The 21,593-nt window shown below is 38.5% G+C and overlaps 2 protein-coding genes across 2 annotated transcripts; both read right to left on the reverse strand.

Annotated features, from left to right (window-relative positions):
* Positions 1-734: 734 nt before the first annotated feature.
* On the reverse strand, positions 735-8,177 carry c2h11orf24 (chromosome 2 C11orf24 homolog). Its single transcript, XM_023350172.1, has 4 exons — positions 8,103-8,177; positions 7,819-7,962; positions 4,980-5,100; positions 735-4,849 (listed from the first exon to the last, which is right to left on the reverse strand). Exons 1-4 carry the CDS (start codon positions 8,175-8,177, stop codon positions 3,981-3,983), a joined length of 1,209 nt encoding a protein of 402 aa, XP_023205940.1. The 3' UTR covers positions 735-3,980.
* Positions 8,178-15,159: 6,982 nt separating this feature from the next.
* tmem170a (transmembrane protein 170A) lies at positions 15,160-19,283 on the reverse strand. The gene is made up of 3 exons (XM_005810106.2): positions 19,060-19,283; positions 17,638-17,808; positions 15,160-17,366 (listed from the first exon to the last, which is right to left on the reverse strand). The coding sequence occupies exons 1-3, from the start codon at positions 19,160-19,162 to the stop codon at positions 17,236-17,238; spliced, it is 405 nt and encodes a 134-aa protein (XP_005810163.1). The 5' UTR covers positions 19,163-19,283; the 3' UTR covers positions 15,160-17,235.
* Positions 19,284-21,593: the final 2,310 nt, after the last annotated feature.

A 21,593-nucleotide genomic window follows, 5' to 3' on the forward strand; every position in this document is an offset into this window, starting at 1 on the left:
GGTCTTCAGCCCCAGGTGTCCTGCAACCTTCACATATGTCTCTGCTTAAACACACAAGAGTCAAATATTGAGGTGATTAGAAGGATTCTGGAGAACTTGACTGAATGCTGAGGAGGTAATTCAGCCTTTTGATTCAGTACTGAGTAACTGATCACAATGTCAGATTTATTTATTTTTTTAAATATGTAATCAGAGAAACAAAAAATTATAAATTACTATATTCAAATCATGGTATTTTAAAGACTATAATAAAAAACAGTTTAGACTCTATATTCACTTGGGTTCAAAATGACAAAGCAAATGGAAAATAATATTAGAACCATGAAGCCCTAATACAAGCAAGAAGTCTCACTTTAACATTATTAATATTGTGTTTATGACTGTGTTTGGTGCAGTTTTGGTTGAACCATGCCTGGTTTTCTCTCAGTGAAGTAACTCAAGTTGTACAGAATAGCCAGAAATCATCCGCAAGTAAGAGTAGCGTTGGTTTAAAATGACATTTCTCAAGTAAAAGTAAACAAAATAGTAAAACTATTCCAAGAAGTATATTTTTCCAAAACATTACTTAAGGTGAGTGCCATTAAGATTCAAGGTCTCTGTTTACAACAACACACAACAGAAAACACTGTCATGTCAGGATGGAGCAGCTGCTGACCAACCAGGACATGGACGTCCATAGACTGACAGGCATTCATCAGTAATAATGACCTAGTCAAACAACATAAAGATTTCTGTTAAGTTCTTTATTATTCATTTTCTACAAAGTAAAAATATATCTGAAAAGTGCATCAGTACAATATTTGCTTGGCACATAGCAGGTGACATCATTCCTCATTTCTCGACATCAGTTTTTGCAAACACAGATCAATCCAACACACAACTGTTTCCAACCGACATCAGAAACATAAACATCACTTTATTACAATCCTACTGACATGACAAACACACTGATCTGAAACCTTGAACACAGACTGGCACGACAGATAACTCAGTCTTAAATATGGCTAATGGAGGTTCTCTGCTTCCATGAACAATTTACTGAGAAAACAGTTTTTTGTGCAAAAAAATAAAGAAAAAAAAGGAAATTATTCAACTCAAAGGTATCTCACATGCACAACAAAAATATTCTGTCACACCAATAACATTCCAGGGTGTGAGCTGTGAGCACCGCTCAAATGTTACATTGGTCACAAACTCATTATGGCTTTAAATTTCCCTTGGCTTTATCAGAAAACAATGTGCTTTAAGCAACTATTTGGCAAAAGTTTCTAAAAATCACTCTAAACCATACATACTGCCTTTTTTGGTCATGAAAAAAAATATATCAAACAGAATTTGGCACCAGAAAAAGAAGATACAAAAGTGCTGCATTGTGGATTCTTGATAAGAAAACAATATCTCCAGACAACTAATAGATGTATTAAAAAAGTCAACATTATTGGAAGCACACTCAGTTAAAGAGAAAATAAAAAGGAACAAAAAACAACAATTTCCAAAAATGATAAGGTGTTTTCAAAATCTTTACAACCATGGACTTCTAAACACACACACACACACACACTAATTACAATTAGGTACTTCCAAGACCATGTAAATCTGAACCGTAGTAAGGAACAGAATGAGGTCATTAACACGTATCATATGGAAGAATGAAGATTAAGTACATTCAAAAGCTTCCAGTGAAGTCAAACTCAAAATAAACACAGTTGTGAAGGAACGCATCATCTACTTCAATTAAGTTTAATGGAATTTTACAAAATTTAAACATTTTGGAGCTTTGTTTCAAAAAAACTCCTGTGCTTTCATAGACAATTAAACCAGAATGAGATATGTAATCATCTAACAGGTCAAGTAAGACTTAAGGAGACTTTAAGACAAGCTGAAATGTAAAAATTACGAGGCCAGCAGACGAAACTATGATCCGCTGGCTGAGAAAAGGTTGTAGGAGTGACTTTAATGCCTCCACTGGTCTGCTCCCCCAAACTTCATCTGCCAGGTCCAAACAGCTCCAGGTTTCTACCTGGGACGTACTCTGGGCCTCAAACCATACAGATGGTTCTCACACATTCAGTCATTTCATGCAGATCTAGATTTAAAACAAAACAAACTGTGTCCTTTGATAACAGTTACATTCTTCCCAGTGAGCGCCTTGCTGGAACTCTGAGTCAGTGGGTCAACGGGCTGGAACTGAAAACGTTTGTTTCAATCAGTGATGCTGAACCTCTTCAGTGCAGTTAGTCAGATCAACAAGCCACCTCTGCTACAGGCAACATGCACACAAAAAATGACTAAATTAATATGTGTGAAAAAGAGTGTAGAAAACCAAACTGAAAATGTAAGGGGTATGGAAGGAATGATTTGTCCGAGTCCTGGTACGGACACTGAGCTTCATCATGTAGAATACATGAACAGGAGCTTTCAATGTCGTACCAGCCCTGCTTCCCTTTCTATCAGAATATAATGTGTGGAAAACTATGTGAACCAACCCATAAAACATCTGTAGTATAATATGATTTGTTCATAGTTCGTGATATAGTGATCTTCTTGATGCATCAACTTGTTCTGAGAAGAGATTCTGATTTACAATGAAACTTTTTGAAGAGTTATTCTGCTGAGAGGTTATGAGTTATTAAAACTGTCCTGCACTCAAACACCTCCAGACTTTTACAGAGTGAATGTTTGATCTTCTGCTTGTTAACATGATCAGTTATGGTGGTGAGAAGCTCCGGCTCAGTTCGCCCCGTAGCCTGCTGGCAGCTGCATGCATGCAAAATGCATCATGGCGTTCCATGTGGCTCCCTTCAGCTGACCTTCTGTCAATACTTGGTACTAACTGGAGGGTAAGTTTCCTAACAGCAGTTTATAGCAGATAATCTACTGCTAGAGTAAAATTTGTCATTTGTAATTAGTAATTAAAGTTAGTTTCCTAACAAAAATAGCCCGACTGAAAACAACCAAAGTTGTACAAAATGCCAAAGGGGAAAAATGTCCAGAGCTCTTTGTGGTCATGCCACATCAAATACAACAAAATGGACCATGTTAGTATATCCAGCCAGTCACTTTAATACAATTAAGAAATCTAAACACTTTCAAATTCAGGTAAATATTGTATAATGACAATATGATAATACAGACTGATGTTATAAATATCAGTCTTCATTACAACTGACCACATGCTTCCACTTTTATAATCATTTATTAAAAATGGGAAAGTTGTATGATGGTTCATAAAAAAATAAATCTAATGAATTGGTCTAAATTTCTTTAAAATGGAGATTGTTTGATACTGTAGGAATGCTTTGGTTTTAGATTAGCTGTTAGCTTCAGCCTCTGGGGAAAAAATGATATCTGTACTAAAAGGACACCAAGTTTTCTCCTGAAGATAGGATATTACTACTTATAACCTCTCAACAGAATCCTATAAAAAATAAATGCTACTAGATTTAGGTGTTTTTAAAGAGAAACTGTTATCAGTATTAAAGCAGGAACATTTCAGATGTTATATTTATAGACACATTCAAGTCAAGTTTCAGTTTGAAAAGAAATTATGGTTTATGAAATGTTAAAAAATTCATTCAAGACAGCATTTAACAATTGGCTGCCATGCTGGAAAGAGCTGATAGTTTTTCCCCACATATTTCAGTTCAGTCTGAAAAGGTATTAGAAATATTATGGTCAAAATGATCATACTGATCAACAGAAATGTGATGTGGACAGGATGAATATCGTGTGCCTTCAGCACTGGCAGCTGATCTACACATGAACTCATTAAGGCTGCTCTTCATCCTCAAAGTTCAGGCTCGAGTGTTAGAAACAAAACGCTACACAAGCCAAAGGAAAACATGAAGAAAAGAATAAAATAGTCCAGGTTGTTTTCCCATCTGTTCCATTTGCTACTTTATTCCAACTTCTTCAACAAACAGCAGCCACTGTGGTCATATTGTGCAAGATCAAGGTCCAGAACCATGTGTCTTCCTGCATCACACTCCAGAGTCGCTGTACATGCCATTGATCAGGTAGTCGACTTGGGTGTAATCCTTCCTCCTGTAGCTCTCATATGCCTGCGTGACAAACACCGCCACCGTGACCAGGAAGAAGAGCAGGCCAAACAACAGGACAGCTAGTAAAGAAGCTGTGTCCACCAGCTGCTGGGTCAGAGCTGCTCCAGCCACTTCCACCACCGGAACCCTTGTTGCAGAAGCAGCGGACTTACTGCGGCCGCCAGAAGTAGTGGTTCTGCTAGGAGGCATGGCTGTGGCTTCTGTGCTTAAAGATGTGGGTGAAAGAGTTGATTTCCTGGTAGTTAACTTCTGTGTGGGTACCACAGAGGGTGATGATGAACTTTTCTTGCCTGTGGGCAAAATGGTGATCATAGCATTCGTATTTGGAGGGTTTTCAACTGTTTTTGATGTTGTAGGTGCCTTGGTAGGCAGAGATGTTAACGTAGGAGTTGCAGACGACGTTTTGGTGGGTGGTAGAGTTGAAGTTTGAGTTGCAGACGACGTTTTGGTGGGTGGTAGAGTTGAAGTTTGAGTTGCAAACGACGTTTTGGTGGGTGGTAGAGTTGAAGTTTGAGTTGCAGACGGTGGTTTGGTGGACATAGGTGTTGTTGTAGATAGTACTTTTTTTGCTAGTGTTTTGGTGGACAGAGGTGTCGTTGGGGCTTCAGAAGTTGTTTTAGTCGATTGTAAAACAGTCTGAGAAGTCCCAACAGGCTCTGCAGGTGATGATGGAAGGGGGTTCTTAGCTAAACCATTACCTACAGACTGAGCACGTACAGCAGTATCCACTGTAACACTGGAGTTTGGGAAGCCTTCAGCTGTTCCATTCTTGCTCGTCATTTCAATACCTTGGAAACAAAGAAAAAGACTGTATACAATCTGCTAGGAGGGAATACCAGCAGCAGCACACCTGACAGCTCCTGCATCCTGTGGTGCAGTTGGAGTCTGCTGCATTGAACTGGACTTGATGATGCTTACCTGACTCAGACGCAACTAGCGCTGTGAGGCAGATGTTGGAGAGGAGCAGCAGGATGCAGAGGAAGTGAACACCCACCCATGGCCTGAGCTGGAGCATCAAGGAACAAAGGTTCATGGTCGGCTAGAGGAGTGAGCCCAGACAGACACACACATAAAAGATGTTCATTAACTTGACTAGAATAGCTTCAAAGTGACGTTAGCATCTCATCTCTCTTTCTCAAGTTAAAAGCTGTTGTTTTGTTAGATTTTGTAATTTATATAGACTGCTAACTTATGGACTGCCCACTTTAATAGCTTCAACGAAGAACCCAGTCAGTGTGAGGTGTGATGTCACCGTATGATGATTTTTATCATTCGATGTCTGTGTGTGGGGTTTTCTGTGAGAACAACTGTTTGGGGTCAGGGGAGTTGACTGGTTGGCCATCTATTTTTGGCCAAAATAGATGGCCAATTTAGCCATCTATTTTGGCTATTGTGTCCTGATAATCAGGTGGTCCTCCTGACTTAGTAATTTTTATGTAAATGACTAATTTTGTTAATAATCACCTTTGGCACTAAATACTAATTGATAGCCAAATCCAAACCTAGTGTTGTAAAAATATAATAGATCTGTTTCCCCGGTGCTGCTGTGATCTTTAGCATCTCGGTCACCAACGTCTGCATCAGGTATGAGCATCTACTCCAAGAAGAATCCATCCAACAGGATGAATATTAAACTGTTATGAGATAAAAGGGTGAATTCATAGCACTTGCAATAAATTAGCCAACACTATACTGTGCACACTGATGTTGTGATAAAGATATGTTTGCTATACATTGTGCAGCCAAGGAAGCAACTTGTGTTATTTTTACGAATCGTTTACAAAACACAAAGTCTGTTTTCAAGTGACCTAGTTTCTAATAACGTATGGGAGTACTGAACCAATATCTGCTAACAGTTCTATATGATGTTAGCAGCAGATGTACCACGAAGCAGGCTCACCAAAGCCAACAATGGAGACTGTGAATGGTACTTATCTTGGTAAGTACAGGAAGACGTTTCTAAGATCAGAAAAAAAGTCAGTCATGAAGCAAGTTAATCAATATATAAATTAAAATGTTTAGCAATATCAGTGTAAGTTGATTTGATAGTGATCACAGTGTATTCAGTAGAAAAAAAGCAATGACGTGACATCAATTGAGAAAAAAAAACTAACATGTTAACTTAATATGTTGATTTGATCAGAAAAACTTAAGATTTGATGAACAACTTTTAAGATTTCACAACGACGTCCACAGTGAAGGAGACAGGCGGTACTAGGGGTGTCTCAGTTTGAAGAAATATATCAGAATAATGTTGACACTGCAAAAAATATTTGGAATACCATATTTGTTGGCTATTATACTGGAAGTGTTAGGAATGGGCACTTTGCATGCCAATAGATATTTTGGCTCAGTAAATATTTCCATCTGACCCAGATGACAGCACTTCAGATGCTAAAAGTTGCAGAGTATTGGAGACATCGGAATGTCAACGCAGAAGAGAAGAGAAGAGTGAGAAAAATGTGCATTTCTTCCAAATGATGTCACATCATCTCTGGAATTATTTGTCAACCAACATCATGCAATTCTGGTCTTAATTGAGGGCTTTTCCCTGATGAGTGTCTGAACCACTGACTCATCTCAGCTCCTGTTCTCGGTTCAATGACTTCTGTCTGGAGTATGTGATTTTAGCGATGGTGGATAAATGTGTTTATCTGTATGGAAGAACACCCAGGGGAAGCTACAGGTCCCGAGTCCAAAGGCTGGAGAGGGAACAGCAGGGCAAGTACAGCATGTCACTAATGTCTCTCCAGCCTCTTTAAACCTCCAACAGGATTTCTATCTTCTTCCAGCTATGGATGAGCAATGATTACAATGATGGTAATGATTACAAAGGCAAAATATCCTAGGATTAGTAATACTGTTTTAAGAATTAAATTACAATTAAAATCATACTAGTATTACTATTACTACTATTATAATTAACAACCACAACAATAATAACAGACGACTGTAAATGCTGATAAGCATATTTTGCTGCTGGCTTCCCCATTAATGAATGACCTTCATCCTCAAACAACACTTTTTTTATATATTTAACAAAGCCATGACAATATTGATAAATGTGATCAATTGGCACACAATAATCACGACAATTTTCATATGCCTTTTTAACTCTGGAACAGACTCCTGGTCCCCAAAAGAAGGCTCCCGGCAACACTATGCAGCCACCACCATGTTTCACTCAGTGCCAATAAAATGTATTCACCCCTTTGAATGTTTAACCACTTTTGTTGCTTTTATAAATCCATCATGATCAACAAAATTTGGTGAAAATGTTTAATGGGTAAATTTCCCTAACATGCACATGACACTGTACATGTTGGGCATCAGACAACTGAAACTTTGTTACAGTAGCCAAATAAAAACTATAGTAATCATCCCAGAGAGTCCACTGACTTCAGAATCACTGTAACAGACTGGGAAATGACAGGAGAGGCAGTTCTCTGTGACAGAGGAAGACCGAAGCTCAGCTGTAATCTTCTGCTTCAGTGAGGCTGTAAAGTAGAGGCAGTCTGCCCCAGCCTAACAAAGCGACCTGCCCTCACGGCAAACTAACAGTGTGGGAGCCTCCCTGTCCACGCGGGCAGCCAACGCGGATACTAAACTCTCTTTTTATTTTGAATACGGGATAGAACTATAAAACATCAACTCACAGGACTGGACCTCAGCTAACATCCTCACTGTTAGTTAGCTCATGCTAACGACACCGTTTAAAAGAATATTATCTAGAATTCAAATAAATTCAGACACTTACCAGCGAGGGCATAAAGTTGGTTTCCAGAAGACAAAACCTCCCATAAGCTTCAGCTAACAACGGGGAGCAGGAAACACCTGGTGTCTCGTCAAATTCCGTCACTCTTGCTTTCTGGGAACCAAATACTGCAGGAATGTCTAGCGACTGCCCGTACAAAGAAGACAAAAAAACAAAAACAAACTTTAAGTGTTGAAATGTGACAGAGGTGTGTCTGGGAGCAAAAGGGGCGCAACAGTATGTAAATTAAGTGATACGGGGAAGAAAAATGGTCATAATCAACTCACAAACACTGACTGGACAGAGCCCACTGGTCTCTTCTTCGTTACTTTTGTTCCGGGGTGCTCAGTCAACTGCTGCATTCTACTGCCCTCTGCTGTTTGTGTAATAATCAAGCAAATAAATAAATAAATTCATATCCCCTAGAACTGGGAAAATGGATCATGCAGAGGCCCTATTAATTCTCATTTGACTTGATTATGTTCTAATTTTGCTTTTGATTTTTCTGTAAAGCACTTTGTGGCCAAAATCTTGAAAAATGCTATAAAAATGCAGTCTTACTAACTAACTAACTAACTAACTAACTAACTAACTAACTAACTAACTAACTAACTAACTAACTAACTAACTAAACGGAGATCATCAGCCAAATTTATAAATAGCCCAGGAGAAAAATAAATATACTAAGCATGTTAAACTTGAGCATACTTGAAGCCAGACTAATCATCAGTATACTTGTAGTGTGTTATTTTGGAACAACTATTTTTAAGTGTATTTTAATCGAAATTTTAATAGTAATTAAATTGTAGAAAATGACAATTTAAAGAGTACCAAATGTACTATCATACTTTTTTGGAACAACTGAAGTTATAATTTGTTTAGCTTAAGTATATGACTTTTTATGTCATATAAACATGCTTGATTAGTATATCTTAAGTGTACTATTTTGTGATCAAATTGCATTTAAAATAAATTTAGAATGCTTCTAAGTATATAAGCATTACATGTTTTATATATTAGTAGTGTGATCACAATACACTCCAATTACACTTTTGGTTTACTATAATTGCTAATGAAGTACACTTTTCAGTTACTTAATGTCTTTTATTCTTCTTCTTTGCCATAGTACATTACATGCTTCATACACACTACAGTACTGCAAACACATCAGGCTACCAGAACACAGAAGGACCAATTACAACACATTTCCAGGTGAAAAACTTACATTGTGCTTTCAATATATTCACATTTTTATGTAAGAAGTAGAAAAAGAGACAGCAATATCATAGAATCAGTTGATGTTGGCATTAACTATGAAGTTATTTTAAGTTTGTAGGGAGACAAACTACCTTCATCATGGGTGGATCAAGGTTTCCATCCATGATCTGAACACGCTGATCCCTGCAGGGTGGGGAGGGCGGCTGGTGGTGCCCGTCTCCAGCAGTCAGGAAAAAAGAAAGCACAGATTCTCTACATTCTAAGGTCTTATGCATCAGGACATAAAAATCATCAGTCAAAAATATTAACCTCATTTAACTTGTGTACAAAAACTCAAAAGATTCTACATTGCTATTAATTAGCAAATGAACTCAAAGACATATGGAAAAACTGAGTGTAAAAAATTCTGTAAATTTTTTATGCTTCTATAAAAGACAAAGCAGACAGATGCTGCTAACCGAACTCATTGGATTAACCCTCCTGTTATGTTGCGTGTCAAATTGATCCATTTTAAAGTTTCAAAATCTAAAAAGATTGTTAAAAGTATTTTTTATGTTTCTTCCCCTTTCCTCTTTACCTCACTAGTAAACTGTGAGAAGGCAGGTGTTGTGAAGACTTGACGGGGACCTTTTCTATTCCCATGGGCAAACCAGGTCCAGGTTGAGTGGACACAGCAGAGGAGGGGGTAAACATATAAATATCCTCTGCATTGAAGTCCTAAAACACACTGTATTCTATAGTTGTTTTCAGACTTTCAGTAAGTGACTAGCAGAAATAAAAAGGTGATAGCCTTGGATGTGCTGGGATGTTTGATAATGACAGTGAAATACAGAAGGATATGTATGAAGTGTGAGCAGCCATGGGCATACAGGTCAATTCTACATTTGGTGATTCTGATTATGAAACAATTTATGAAAACACTAGAAGAGCAAAGTCCCAGGAACAGCTGAGTCACTGCAAAGAACCTTCAAGGTCCCAGGCCTCTGGTAGAGGACCTGAGCTTCAGATGAAGAGCCACCAACCACGTCAAGAGGAATGACAGCTGTCATCACTTCCATGTTTGCAACCTACAACCTACTGCTGCTGTTAACAAGCTGGTAATTCACTGACTGGAATCAGTACAGCTAACATATATGTTTTCTGAGTAAGATGTGTAGATAGATAGATAGATAGATAGATAGATAGATAGATAGATAGATAGATAGATAGATAGATAGATAGATAGATAGATAGATAGATAGATAGATAGATAGATAGATAGATAGATAGATAGATAGATAGATAGATAGATAGATAGATAGATAGATAGATAGATAGATAGATAGATAGATAGATAGATAGATAGATAGATAGATAGATAGATAGATAGATAGATAGATAGATAGATATAATATGTATAGAATATATATATAATTATTATTTATTTATTTATTTTATTGTATTTTTTTGTAACCAATTAGACTTAAATACCTTCATGGAGGCATTTTCAATCATGAGTCAGCTGGGTTATTTGGACAAAAGGAAAAGTCGTCTATTCGTCTTTTTAGAGAGAGAGAGAGAGAGAGAGAGAGAGAAATTAAATGCTTGGAGATTATTTAGAAGGCCCCGACTGGCTCCCTGCCTGCCCGGATGTATTCTCTCCTCTCGGCCATTTATTTCAGACTGGATGGAGAGATACCATTTTAGATTTTAACCTAACAATAAAACTACTTAAAACGACAGATTAATTAATTAATTATCATTGTGTTTTTTTTGTTTTTGTTTTATTTACTAATTCATTATCATTGTGAAAATCCATCATTTGAAGACGTCCACTATTCCTGCCTTGGTACAGAGGCGACATGAAGTGGTTTGATTAATTGTTGGGCTCCTGCAGCTTGCGGAGTGAAATGGGGACACGTCAGTCAGACCAGCCTCCGTTCTGAAGGTGAGACAGCCAATTACATACCATCGTTGTAGTGCTGGGGGGAGGAGGGGCGGAGGAGAGGATGTCCTGCACGTACGCAGACACGCGCGTGCCCACACCCACTTCATCGCACGAGCAGATAAAGTGAAAGGCAGCAGACTTACGGGAGTCAGAATCTGTCACTTGTAGCTGCAGACTGCCTGGTAAGAGCTGTCCCTCCTGTCTCTGTGACCACAAGCGTCCTCTACGCCTCATCATGTCGCTGCCCGCCGTCTCCAGGCTGTTCAGGACTGCTCTAAGGAGCAGAGTCATTCCTGCGGCCAATGTGACGACCAAACCTGCCAAAGTAAACCTCTCTGCTGGGGTAAGTTTAGAGCCGCGGCACCTGCAGTCTCCATGGGGCCCACACCCCACATCTCTTCCTTCCGCAGGCCGTTGTTAATCTTTGGCATATAGCTTGATTTAAAAGGTGTCTGGGTCATGTGAATGTAGGCTCAGGGGCTTTACTTTAACTGCGCCAAACTTCTCAATTCTTTATTTTTCCCTCTCAGAAGTCCTTTTAGCTAAGCCTATATATAGGCCTATTACTGGATTGTTATCTTTGTTCCCGGGAGAAAGACTCGTTGTGTCCCGACTAAAAGTTTATCTATATTTAGCCGTTTTGTTTAAAAAAGTGCGTCATTATCTCGCCATTGTTCCGCCCAAATCCATCACGTACACTATCAAATAAATAGCACGCGCCACTGAGTGTGGCGGCTACACTTCAGTATGTCCGCTAAACTGCGGAACTTTCACGTTCTGTAAGGAGTCTGTAAATCTAGCTGTAATGTTCTAGCGGAACCGGCCTACCTAACAGGTGGTAACAACGACCTTGATCCCGGACATGTAGCTCTGACCGGCTAGGTTGAAGAGTTATGACCGCTTGTTTTCAACTGCTGCGTGATTAAAAATTCACAGCCTTAACTATTCCTCCCCAGGAGTGAACTTTCAACGACGAATCTCATCTTTATACAGTAATAAAGTTAACAGTTGAGTTGTGCCAGCTTTCAGATGGAGAGCAGAAACTTCTGTTGCAAAATGATATGATCTCATATTCTGTTGTTTTAATGTATTATTGCATATAGTTAGTGTGTGCTACAGCCTCAGCATACTCCTGGGATTTGTTCTTCCAGTCTTTCCAGTTTCCTTCCATCTTGTTGATTTGTATGACTTGAAACAATATTGATAATAAAACAACACTATGACTGTGTCTCCCCATCCAGGAGCAAGCAATAGGGATGACGGCCTTTTTCGCCGTCATCCTGGTTCCCTCTTTCTGGATAATGGCTCACCTGGAAGACTACAAAAAGAAGGAATAGGGGAACTGAAAGATGTAGGAGAATGGAGTTCCAGTCAATCTTTCTCCAGCATCTGATGAAACCAGATGATGGTCTTCTTTGTACCCGTTCCAAAATTTGAGTGGTGATAACATTCACCAGTGCTCCAACCAAGAAACATACACATTTAACCACAAGCATTGTTCCGTTCTTGTTGCTGATGGTGATGTAGATGGATTAGATTGTTATAGTGTGCCTTATGATAAATAAAAAATAATCACCAGAGGTTCCCAGAGTCCAGAGTAGTTATTCTTGAAGTGTTTATTTGGATGAGAGCAACCTCACACAGAGACGCTGAAACACTGACTCTTGCATATTTGAAATTATGTTCAAATTTAACAGATTTGTGTGATTTAGTTGGAAGTAAGCAGCTTAGTACAGCTCCTATTTTTTAACGATGGAAAGTGTGGATGTGATAGGCTAACAAACGAAAAAAAAAAAAATCAAAAACACAATTTTCTTTGATCAAAATAGTCCACATTTAGGCCTCTCCATGTCTGTTCCACACTGCTATATGCTGACTGCACAGCACAGGATCAACTTTCAAATTTAAAATGTGAAAAGTCACTCGATCCTTTAAACCTTAGAAATAAAACACTGATATTTGCCTCGACTGCAGCCCATTCATACACACCCACAACATGGTGTACTGATTAATCAATAACTGATAAAGTTTCAGGATTTCTTCTTGGATCTGTAGGCAAAAAAGTTACTGTAAAAATCCATGTTTACATTTCCTGGTTAAAAATAAGAAAGGAGAATATTTAAGATGTTTGCTATCTGTGTTATTAGCTTGTTGGTAAAATCCTGTTCCACATAAAGCACTCTGTGGTTCAGTAAACCTGGACCTCTTGACTGAGTTATGTAAGTTCAGTACATGAAACCTGTTCATCTGAAGGGAATAAATAACTGCACAAACTTCACTTAATGAAACATAAACTACATGGCCCACAGAGAAGGAAGGGAATACATGTTGACACTACTTCCTGGTTCTGCGTCAGTCAGTCATAGTTTCAGAATGGACCTTGTTCCAATAAAGTTGTAATTATTAACTAATGTGGGAAAAAAAACATTCTCACTGAACTTTGGCAATTAAGCACTGATCTCAGCATTGCATTATTTTTTTGTTCCAAGAATTGTAGTAAATATTTTAATTACTGCTGAATATAATGATGAATTATTTCATTTCAAAAGAATGAATGGAAAAAACTCTATTAGCCTTTCTTCATTATGGCTGCTGTTACCGAATCAGTCCTGCGGGTGGCAGCAGAGGCCTGCTGATTGTACATGTATTTGACCACAACTGTTTATGAGTCTTGGCACTTTTGCTCTTTTCTGGATGCAGAAGCTAGATTAAGGGTGTGCAACCAAATTGATGCTCCTTAATTTTTTGTTTTACATTTTCATTATTATATGAAAATACATAATTTTGATGTTATACATGTCATTTTTTGTTGGTCTCAGTTATTCTGGACATTCAAATCCTAAGTGGTTAAATAAAAGGCAACTCAATAAGTGAGCAAGTCCAGCTGCTCTTTTTAAATAATATATTTTTTAAAATATTTAATATTAAACATGTACAATGTTTTAAAATCTTTCCTTTTTTATGGTCTTATTCTTTTATGTCAACAACTGGCAGCCAGGTTGTGCTTCACTTGTTTGCATGATATCCTATAAACAGGTGATGTTTAAAGGTAAAAAAACAACCATAAAATTACTAGCTAAGTTTTGCTCCAATAATCTGCTTAACCCATCATCTCTCTGTTGTAGAATCATGAAGATGTTTATTTATGTAAGTACATTTTCTACCCTACATTGGTGATGAGAAATTACCATTACTAATCAATCTTTAAATGACCCCCATCATTAAATGTAAGGACCATGATAGTTTTCTTTCTTTTTCCAATAAAGAAAATCTGAAGTCGGGAACCTTTATATGTATTAAGCTCCCTTTATTGTAATACTGCAAAATAGAATCTAACACAATCAATTCCCTTTGCAGGTGAACTCATCAGTAATCAGTCCAGTAAATAAGTCAGATGTTTGGCACAGGCCTGTGGTAAGACTGGAGGAGAGCTGCAGAGATCCACAACTTAGGAAGGAGAAACTGCTGACATGGCAATTATTTGTTCACAAATTCAGTCTTAAAGGAAAAGTGGACAGAAGGAAGAAAGCCGTCAAAACACATTTTTACAGGTCACCAAAGGTCACATGGGGAAACCTGTGGAAGAAGCTGCTCTCATCAGATCTAAATCAAACATTCTGGTCTAGAAGTGAAACAAGGGTCACAGGTCGTGTAGCCAGGTTCATATCTAGCACTGCATCAGAAAACATGTAGGAAAATTATTGGTCATGGTGACAAATTATTTTTATTTAAAGCTTAGATTTCCTGGAAAAACTACTAATTTTGAAAAAGGGACACATATTTAGAAATCTGTGACTGAGCTGAGGCGTTCTCAGCAGAATGACTGCTTTTAGATTTCTGATTTGTGAACCATATTTACAGAGCTTTCAATAACCTTACCATAAAATAACAAGCATCTGGGATCTAAAGATTTGAGTGTTAAGTCTATTTCACCTTCTGAGGCATGTCATAAAATTCCCTCAAAGTCTAGAAGCCGTTTGAAAGGAAGGGAACCTGTTGGGTTGGTATCACAGCAGCAGCTTTCAGTACATCTGGGAAACGCAGCTGCAGTGGAGCTGCTTCAGGCAGCTACCACTGGACCAACTGGATGAGTGGCAGAAATTGTGACAGCATTTCAATCTGTGCAGCTCTGCAGTGAGACGAGTTTGCAGTTGCCATTATTTGGTTATTATGAAGTATTCTAATAAGCAGAATACATATTTGTATAAAAATGTCCCAAAACAAGCATTTATTCATCAATACAGAGACAACAGCAAATGAGGAAAATATTTTTAACAAAAGCAGATTTCTTTAAGTTACAATAACAACAACAAAAAAATTGCAAATACTTATTTTCTCTAACAAATTACATAAAATCCATTTGTTCAATTGTTAACTCATGTACCTTGATTCACAATTATCAAAAAGCAACATAACATCAATAACAGACATGGGGCAGATTTAATAAGCTCTGAAAGGCAAAAGATACTTCTACCAAGCAAAAATATACACAGAAAAATAGAATCTGCAGAAAAATAGAGCCATTTAGATCTTTGTCAGAAAACCTAAAAATGTACAATTAATTTAAACCATTTAGAAAAAGGTTCATTGAAAATCACCAAATATATCAAATACTTGTTTAGTAAAAGAAATATTAAAAATAAAACTAATCACACTCCCAGACCTTCCAACACTAACTGACCTCCTGAAACTGGGCAATACGTGGCAGTCTGCAAAAATCCCCTTATTTCTGTCTGAATGGAACAGCAGGGAGAAAACACTCCAACATATGGAGAAATATTAGCAGACATGAATAAGAACAGAATGGAGAGCAGTGTGTGTGTGTGTGTGTGTGACGTCACACCCGGAGCTGCTGGTTCTCCACTCTGGAAGACAACCAAGGCCTTACGACTGGTTATACATGGACTCATGGAAGAAAGAGCAAATATGTGTATTAATACCACAGACGCATCTTTAGCCTGCATGCAGAGTGGTTTGTTCAGATTCAGATCCGTAGTCTTACGGATCTGTGAGACAGTGAGAGAGAGCAGGACTTTGAGCAGATAAAAGGAAGGCTGAACAGAGAGCAGATCAGCTGCTACTTTGCTTTGAGCTGTGATGGAACATGCTGGATTTGGCAACGTAATGTCTACTTCATTATGTTGACTGCTCTATGACTAATGTTAAAGATGTTAGGATTTTGTCTGAAATAACATTAAATCCCTAAATGACAGCAACTGTTCTCACACAACTCGGCCTCCGTTATAATCACAGGACACAATTTTCAACCTTATTCTCTATACTGTTATGTCATAGTTCGCCTAGAGAAATATGAATTAGGTAAAAGAAAGTATCCGCAGGTCAAAGCTGTACAAAGTAATCATGATTAAAAATCTGTCACAAAACTCTGTTAAGTGTTATTTCTAAACTTCAGCTTCTAACAGGAACCAGAATAATCAGTTGATGTCAGTTCTGCTTACATCCAGCAGAGGTTACCATGGTAATAAGCCCAGTTAAAAGGTGAACCAGCTTGGTAGTGCTGAAACATTTTGAACTGAACCTAAACATTGTTTGATAAGCCAACAATCATGCCTCATAGTCCAAACCTCTGGTCACATCTGTCAGGTTACTGATGGACAACTTCAGGATCTAGGGTTAAAGGTCATCTAAACCACTGGAGTCTGTTTATTGTTCAAGCTTGTCTTGCATAGCAAACCCGGAGGCTTCAGTGTGCAACCTGCTGCTCACTGAAGCTTCAGAGAGACGCCTTCAGATGCCAAACAAACAGGAACCAGAAAACACAAAATAAGGCCTCAAGAAATAAAGCAAGTCTTTGATCTGACCACCACATTTTGGTTTAACAGTGAAGCAGCCTGTCAGTCAGATTCATGTTTTACCTGCAATGTCTCACACACACAGAAACACACACACACACCCTGAGGAAAGAAAAGTGTCATACTACTGCAAAGCCGTAACCCCTCACATCCTGCATAGAGAACGTAAACATTTTTTCGACACCCCCCTGCAGTTTTCCTTTCACTTTGGAATAACGCAATCACTGATGCTGATACACACAGCACTGTGTTATGATCAATAATCCACACTAATGACAAAACGTAACATGGTGCATACTCAAGCTCACACACTTGTACCTTTGACGGTTCAGAAAAGTCTGGCCTGTTGAGATTACAACAAAATGACATCATAGCCTAAAAGCTGGATTTGTTTGGTCCAACTCTGTCCCACTTCCAGCTCAGCTCCGGTTGGGAACCAGCAGCAGGACAGACTCGGCTCTGCTAAAGGGTGGCGAGGATCCTGAGGAAAGAGATGAGGACGACGCAGAATGACTGTCCTACTCCAAAAACAAACGCTTCAAAGGACATCATGGTCTTCCCCGCTGCCTTGTACACCCCAGCTATGGCTGCACCTGAGGGACACAAACAGGTTCATGATTTTATGTAGACCTGCCAACATGAAAATGTGAAACAGAAGATGATGGTGTGAATGAATGTATTGCAGGAATTTCTAAATAATGAGTTTATGTTCTGAAAAACGGACAAGATAAGAATCTACTTGTTTCAGTGAAAATGTATATAATTTAAAGATTTCTCCTACTTGTTTTATCCAGACAAAATTAGATAATCTTGACTAAAACATCATAACAGAAGTGCAAACACACACTGAGGTGGAAGGCTTACTGGTGAGAACCCCTCCACAAACTGGTCCCAGAATGCCCATGAGGAGGATGGCGATGGGCGTGAACCGGGCGATCTTATGCTGCCGCAGAGTGGCCAGGGAGATCAGGGCTGCAGGCAGGTGGAAGATGATGGAGGACACGGCGGCCCACAGGAACACACCATACCACATCTCTGCCGGAGCAAGCAAGCACCATTCAATCTGTGGGACATGGCTCACACAATGCTGGCTTTCTGGTGAGACTTTCTTCTGCTTGGAACAGTAAGTGCTTGGAATTATAGCAACAATCCACGGATACATTTTAAAAAAGTGCAGGTACATCAAGAATGAATATATATTATGAGCAAAATTGGTGTTTGGTTATGTTTCCTGGCAATAAGCCGTTTATCTGCAGAGACCTGTCTATTTTCCCTCAAATGCTACTTTTGTAAGAACACTGCACCCCCTGTCCTTCCTCACTGTGATAGTTCTCCCACTGCTGTGATCCAACATAAACAGGTATAGAAATTAGCTTGTGAGAGCAAATGTTAACTTTCTAATGTGTTTATTATGTTACAGTTGAACTAAATACTATTAGCAAGTTGATTTTATCATTGTTACAAACTGAAGCTAGCATTGCTACTTACTGATTTGTTTCACTGTGTTTCCCATCTAAAACTATTAAGAACAGATCAACTTATTAGTTCAACAGAATCTTGATTTTTGGCACCATTTACATACAAATAGTTGCAGATTAAATTACTGGACCGTCTCTACTGCTGGTGAGCAGCTCTACGTGTTTCGTTGGAATATCTTCCTCTGTCAGGTTATCTGTACTAATATGATTTAGAATATGTTGCAGCTCTGCTCTTGTTGCATGTAAAGGGGCTAATTTTTATCAGGCTAAGTTCAGATTTGGCCGCTGTAGAAACTAAACATCCATATTGAAAGAAAACATGAAATATAGGTTCCACATGAAAGTTTTACAACATATTTGACCTCCACTAAAATGACTTTGGAAAACTGTTACGAACATGATATATATATATTCTTATTATGGTAAAAGTTGTGAAATAATCTAGATTTGAGGGTAAATAGAGTTTACTCAGGTAACAGCCATGAAAACGTATCAACCTTTCAGTTTAAATAGCTCGTGGGAACCTTTAATTACTGCAGGATTCGGCGCACGAGCGGCTTCTGTACAGCTGACAGAAAATCAACACAAGTTTACTGGAAATAGAAAGTTAGCTAGCATCACCATCCACACTAATGGCGCTAGCGTCCATGAAGCAACATTTAGTCATCAACTCTTTAACACTTGCTTGATAAAGTACTTAACGTATCTTAAAGCCGGCTGTTTTCTTGATGAAATCGGGGACTTTTGCGCCCTGGCACGTAAACACAGCCAGGGCGGCTAGCTGGCTAGCTAGCACACATTAGCTCACCTGAGAAGTCGCTGAGAGATGTGTCGTTGCCATTTGTCCTCGGTACTAAATTCCAGCTGAATATCTGCTTGGCAAAGCCTATGTCACTGTACCTATTTTGCATATTTTACATTGGTATCAATACATATGTGAATATGGCGAAAAGACGTTATAACCCGCAACTTAGAGTAAATTGTGACGCAACAGCAGCGCTCCAAGCACCGCCCCCTGTTTTTCAAAACAAGAGCTCAACCTCCAATTAAAATATCATTCACTTTCCTCTGAGCAGTTTATGACAAACAGTTCTAGGAGCTTGAACAGAGAACAGATAGAGGTCTTGTGACAAATTATGTCCACCTGAGAAAATATTCAAATTCAAATGTACTTCAATGTGTGTGGAAGAAAGGTCTCCAGTAGCAGACAATATTGAAACAAATTTGAAGAGGCCTTTGTCTAAAGACTGTTACTGTATGACATGCTAACAGCTAACATCTGGTCAGCAGAGACAATATTCCGCAGTAACATCTCCTGCATTACACCAAACTCTTCTAATCCAGTTCATTTGCTTTTGCTGGTCCCTTCTATATTTCCATCAGGCTGTAGAAAAATGCCTCAGAGAGATGTTGGAGTTGGGGATATGATCCTTGTCCTGTGTGAAGGGTGGAAGACATGATTTGAACTTCCTCCTCTCTCTGCTCCATGAAGCCTCCTTTTCAGCTCATCTGAGATCTGGGATTGTAGTTTAGATATTTGACAGACATCTATTTTTATATATTATATATTTAGAAAATCATTCAGCAGCAATCAAATTTGCATTAATGTATAGAATAAAAATGTCTGAACTAACAATTTTGTGTTTGTAGATGGTGATGGCTGAACAGGACAGAACTGTCCTCTAACACAGAGGTCGTTTTCACCATCACTTCAGATCTTTTCCCCTTGAAATAAACATCAAGTTTTATTCATCAGTGTTTTAACAAATACTATGTTATGATGCTCAGGAAAGATATACACATCTTTGACATATAAAGTGAAATATCCTCCCCCTATTTGAGATGTTTAATTCACGTAATGTAGAAAATATGTCAAACTAGTTATTAACTGAAGAAAAAAACCAACAAAAATACACAGACTCATTTATAATCATTGATTTGAAGAGTAGCTGAATTAAAATGTGCTGTTCAGTAGTCACCTTCAGATATAACATGCTTTGTTTAGTCATATTGATATCTGAGCAGTCAAGTTCTGTCTTAACCTGAGCCAGGTTTCACTGGAGGTTTCCTCCCGTTAAAGGACGTTTTTCCTCTCCACTGTCGCCACATGTATTCTCGGTAAGAGGGATTGTTGAAAAGTCAACGACACAAAATAAGCTATTTTCTGCTGTCGCTACATGCTCCTCCAGAACGGAACACTGCAACCCAATGACTCCATGCTCTGCTGGAAACATTAATTTCAAAAATAAACTGAGCTTAATGTATTTTGATAACTAGGATTATTTGGGATGTATGCAAGATTGAGCTAAAATTATTATTTTTGGTAATGTTTCTCAAGACAACAATTGTTTTAAATTGGCCCTGCATTAATAAACTCAACTGAACTGATTGTATACAAAATAGACCATAATGTATTTGCAAATTTATTAAGAGGGAATGCAAAGGAAAAATAAAACCCATCTGTAGGGGGCAGCACCAGCCATGCTGTGACCCTGTCAGGACCAATAGTGATCAGTGGATGGGCCAGAAATATCAATCAGTTCAAGAGCAGAGGAAGCAGAAAGAAAGTGGATGTAGAAATGTCTGGATTTAACAGTTTTTTTTCAGGTATCGGGTTGATAAAAATACTTTTGGCCAAACTCAAGAATAACAGACCAAGATTGGTATGGGCTTGTTTTACAAGGTAGTTCAAAGAACAAAAACATTTCCTTAACACTGCTAAACCCAAAAAGTTACTGAGGAGCCAAAGAAAGTTCTGCAGGATTCTTCAGAACGGCGTTCTGATTTGTTCATGTTTTTGGTTGAGGCATTTCATGTTTGGACAATTACTCCATCTGGTTTTGGATGCTGTGAAGCTAAAGAATTTTTTAACAGTGATGCGCAATCATGGCAATATATACAGTTTTTTGATTTTACAACTGGGAGCAGCTGATTAGAATCACAATAGTTCAAATACCTGAACTATGAGTCCAAATCCCAGATGAGTTGAAAAGGAGGCTTCATGGAGCAGAGAGAGGAAGAAGTTCAAACCATCTCTTGCATCCATCACACAGGACAAGGATCATATCCCCAACTCCAACATCTCTCTGCCTGGCTTCACAACAATACAGCCTGATATAGAGAGGAGCAGCAAAAGCAAATGAGCTGGATTAGCAGAGCTTGATGTTATCCAGGCTCTGCTGGAATATTTTGGAATATTGTCTCTGCTGACTAGATGTTAACATGTCATACAGTAAGTGTTTAGTCAGAGGCCGCTTCAAATTAGTTGCATGACAGACAGCTATCAGATCCTTCTTACTCACACCATCAGAACTCTGAAGATACCCGAGTGAAAACTTTTGT

Source organism: Xiphophorus maculatus, chromosome 2 (genome assembly GCF_002775205.1).
Source record: "Xiphophorus maculatus strain JP 163 A chromosome 2, X_maculatus-5.0-male, whole genome shotgun sequence".
Lineage (NCBI taxonomy): Eukaryota > Metazoa > Chordata > Actinopteri > Cyprinodontiformes > Poeciliidae > Xiphophorus > Xiphophorus maculatus.

Coding starts and splice junctions, on each gene's coding strand:
- c2h11orf24 (XM_023350172.1), bottom strand. CDS start 8,177: ATGCAGCAGTTGACTGAGCACCCCGGAACAAAAGTAACGAAGAAGAGA. Junction 5,101..7,818: donor CCAACTTTATGCCCTCGCTG/GTAAGTGTCTGA, acceptor TCACTCCTCTAG/CCGACCATGAACCTTTGTTC. Junction 4,850..4,979: donor GCTAGTTGCGTCTGAGTCAG/GTAAGCATCATC, acceptor TTTGTTTCCAAG/GTATTGAAATGACGAGCAAG.
- tmem170a (XM_005810106.2), bottom strand. CDS start 19,162: ATGCAAAATAGGTACAGTGACATAGGCTTTGCCAAGCAGATATTCAGC. Junction 17,809..19,059: donor ATCTCTCAGCGACTTCTCAG/GTGAGCTAATGT, acceptor TTGCTCCGGCAG/AGATGTGGTATGGTGTGTTC. Junction 17,367..17,637: donor TTGTGGAGGGGTTCTCACCA/GTAAGCCTTCCA, acceptor TGTGTCCCTCAG/GTGCAGCCATAGCTGGGGTG.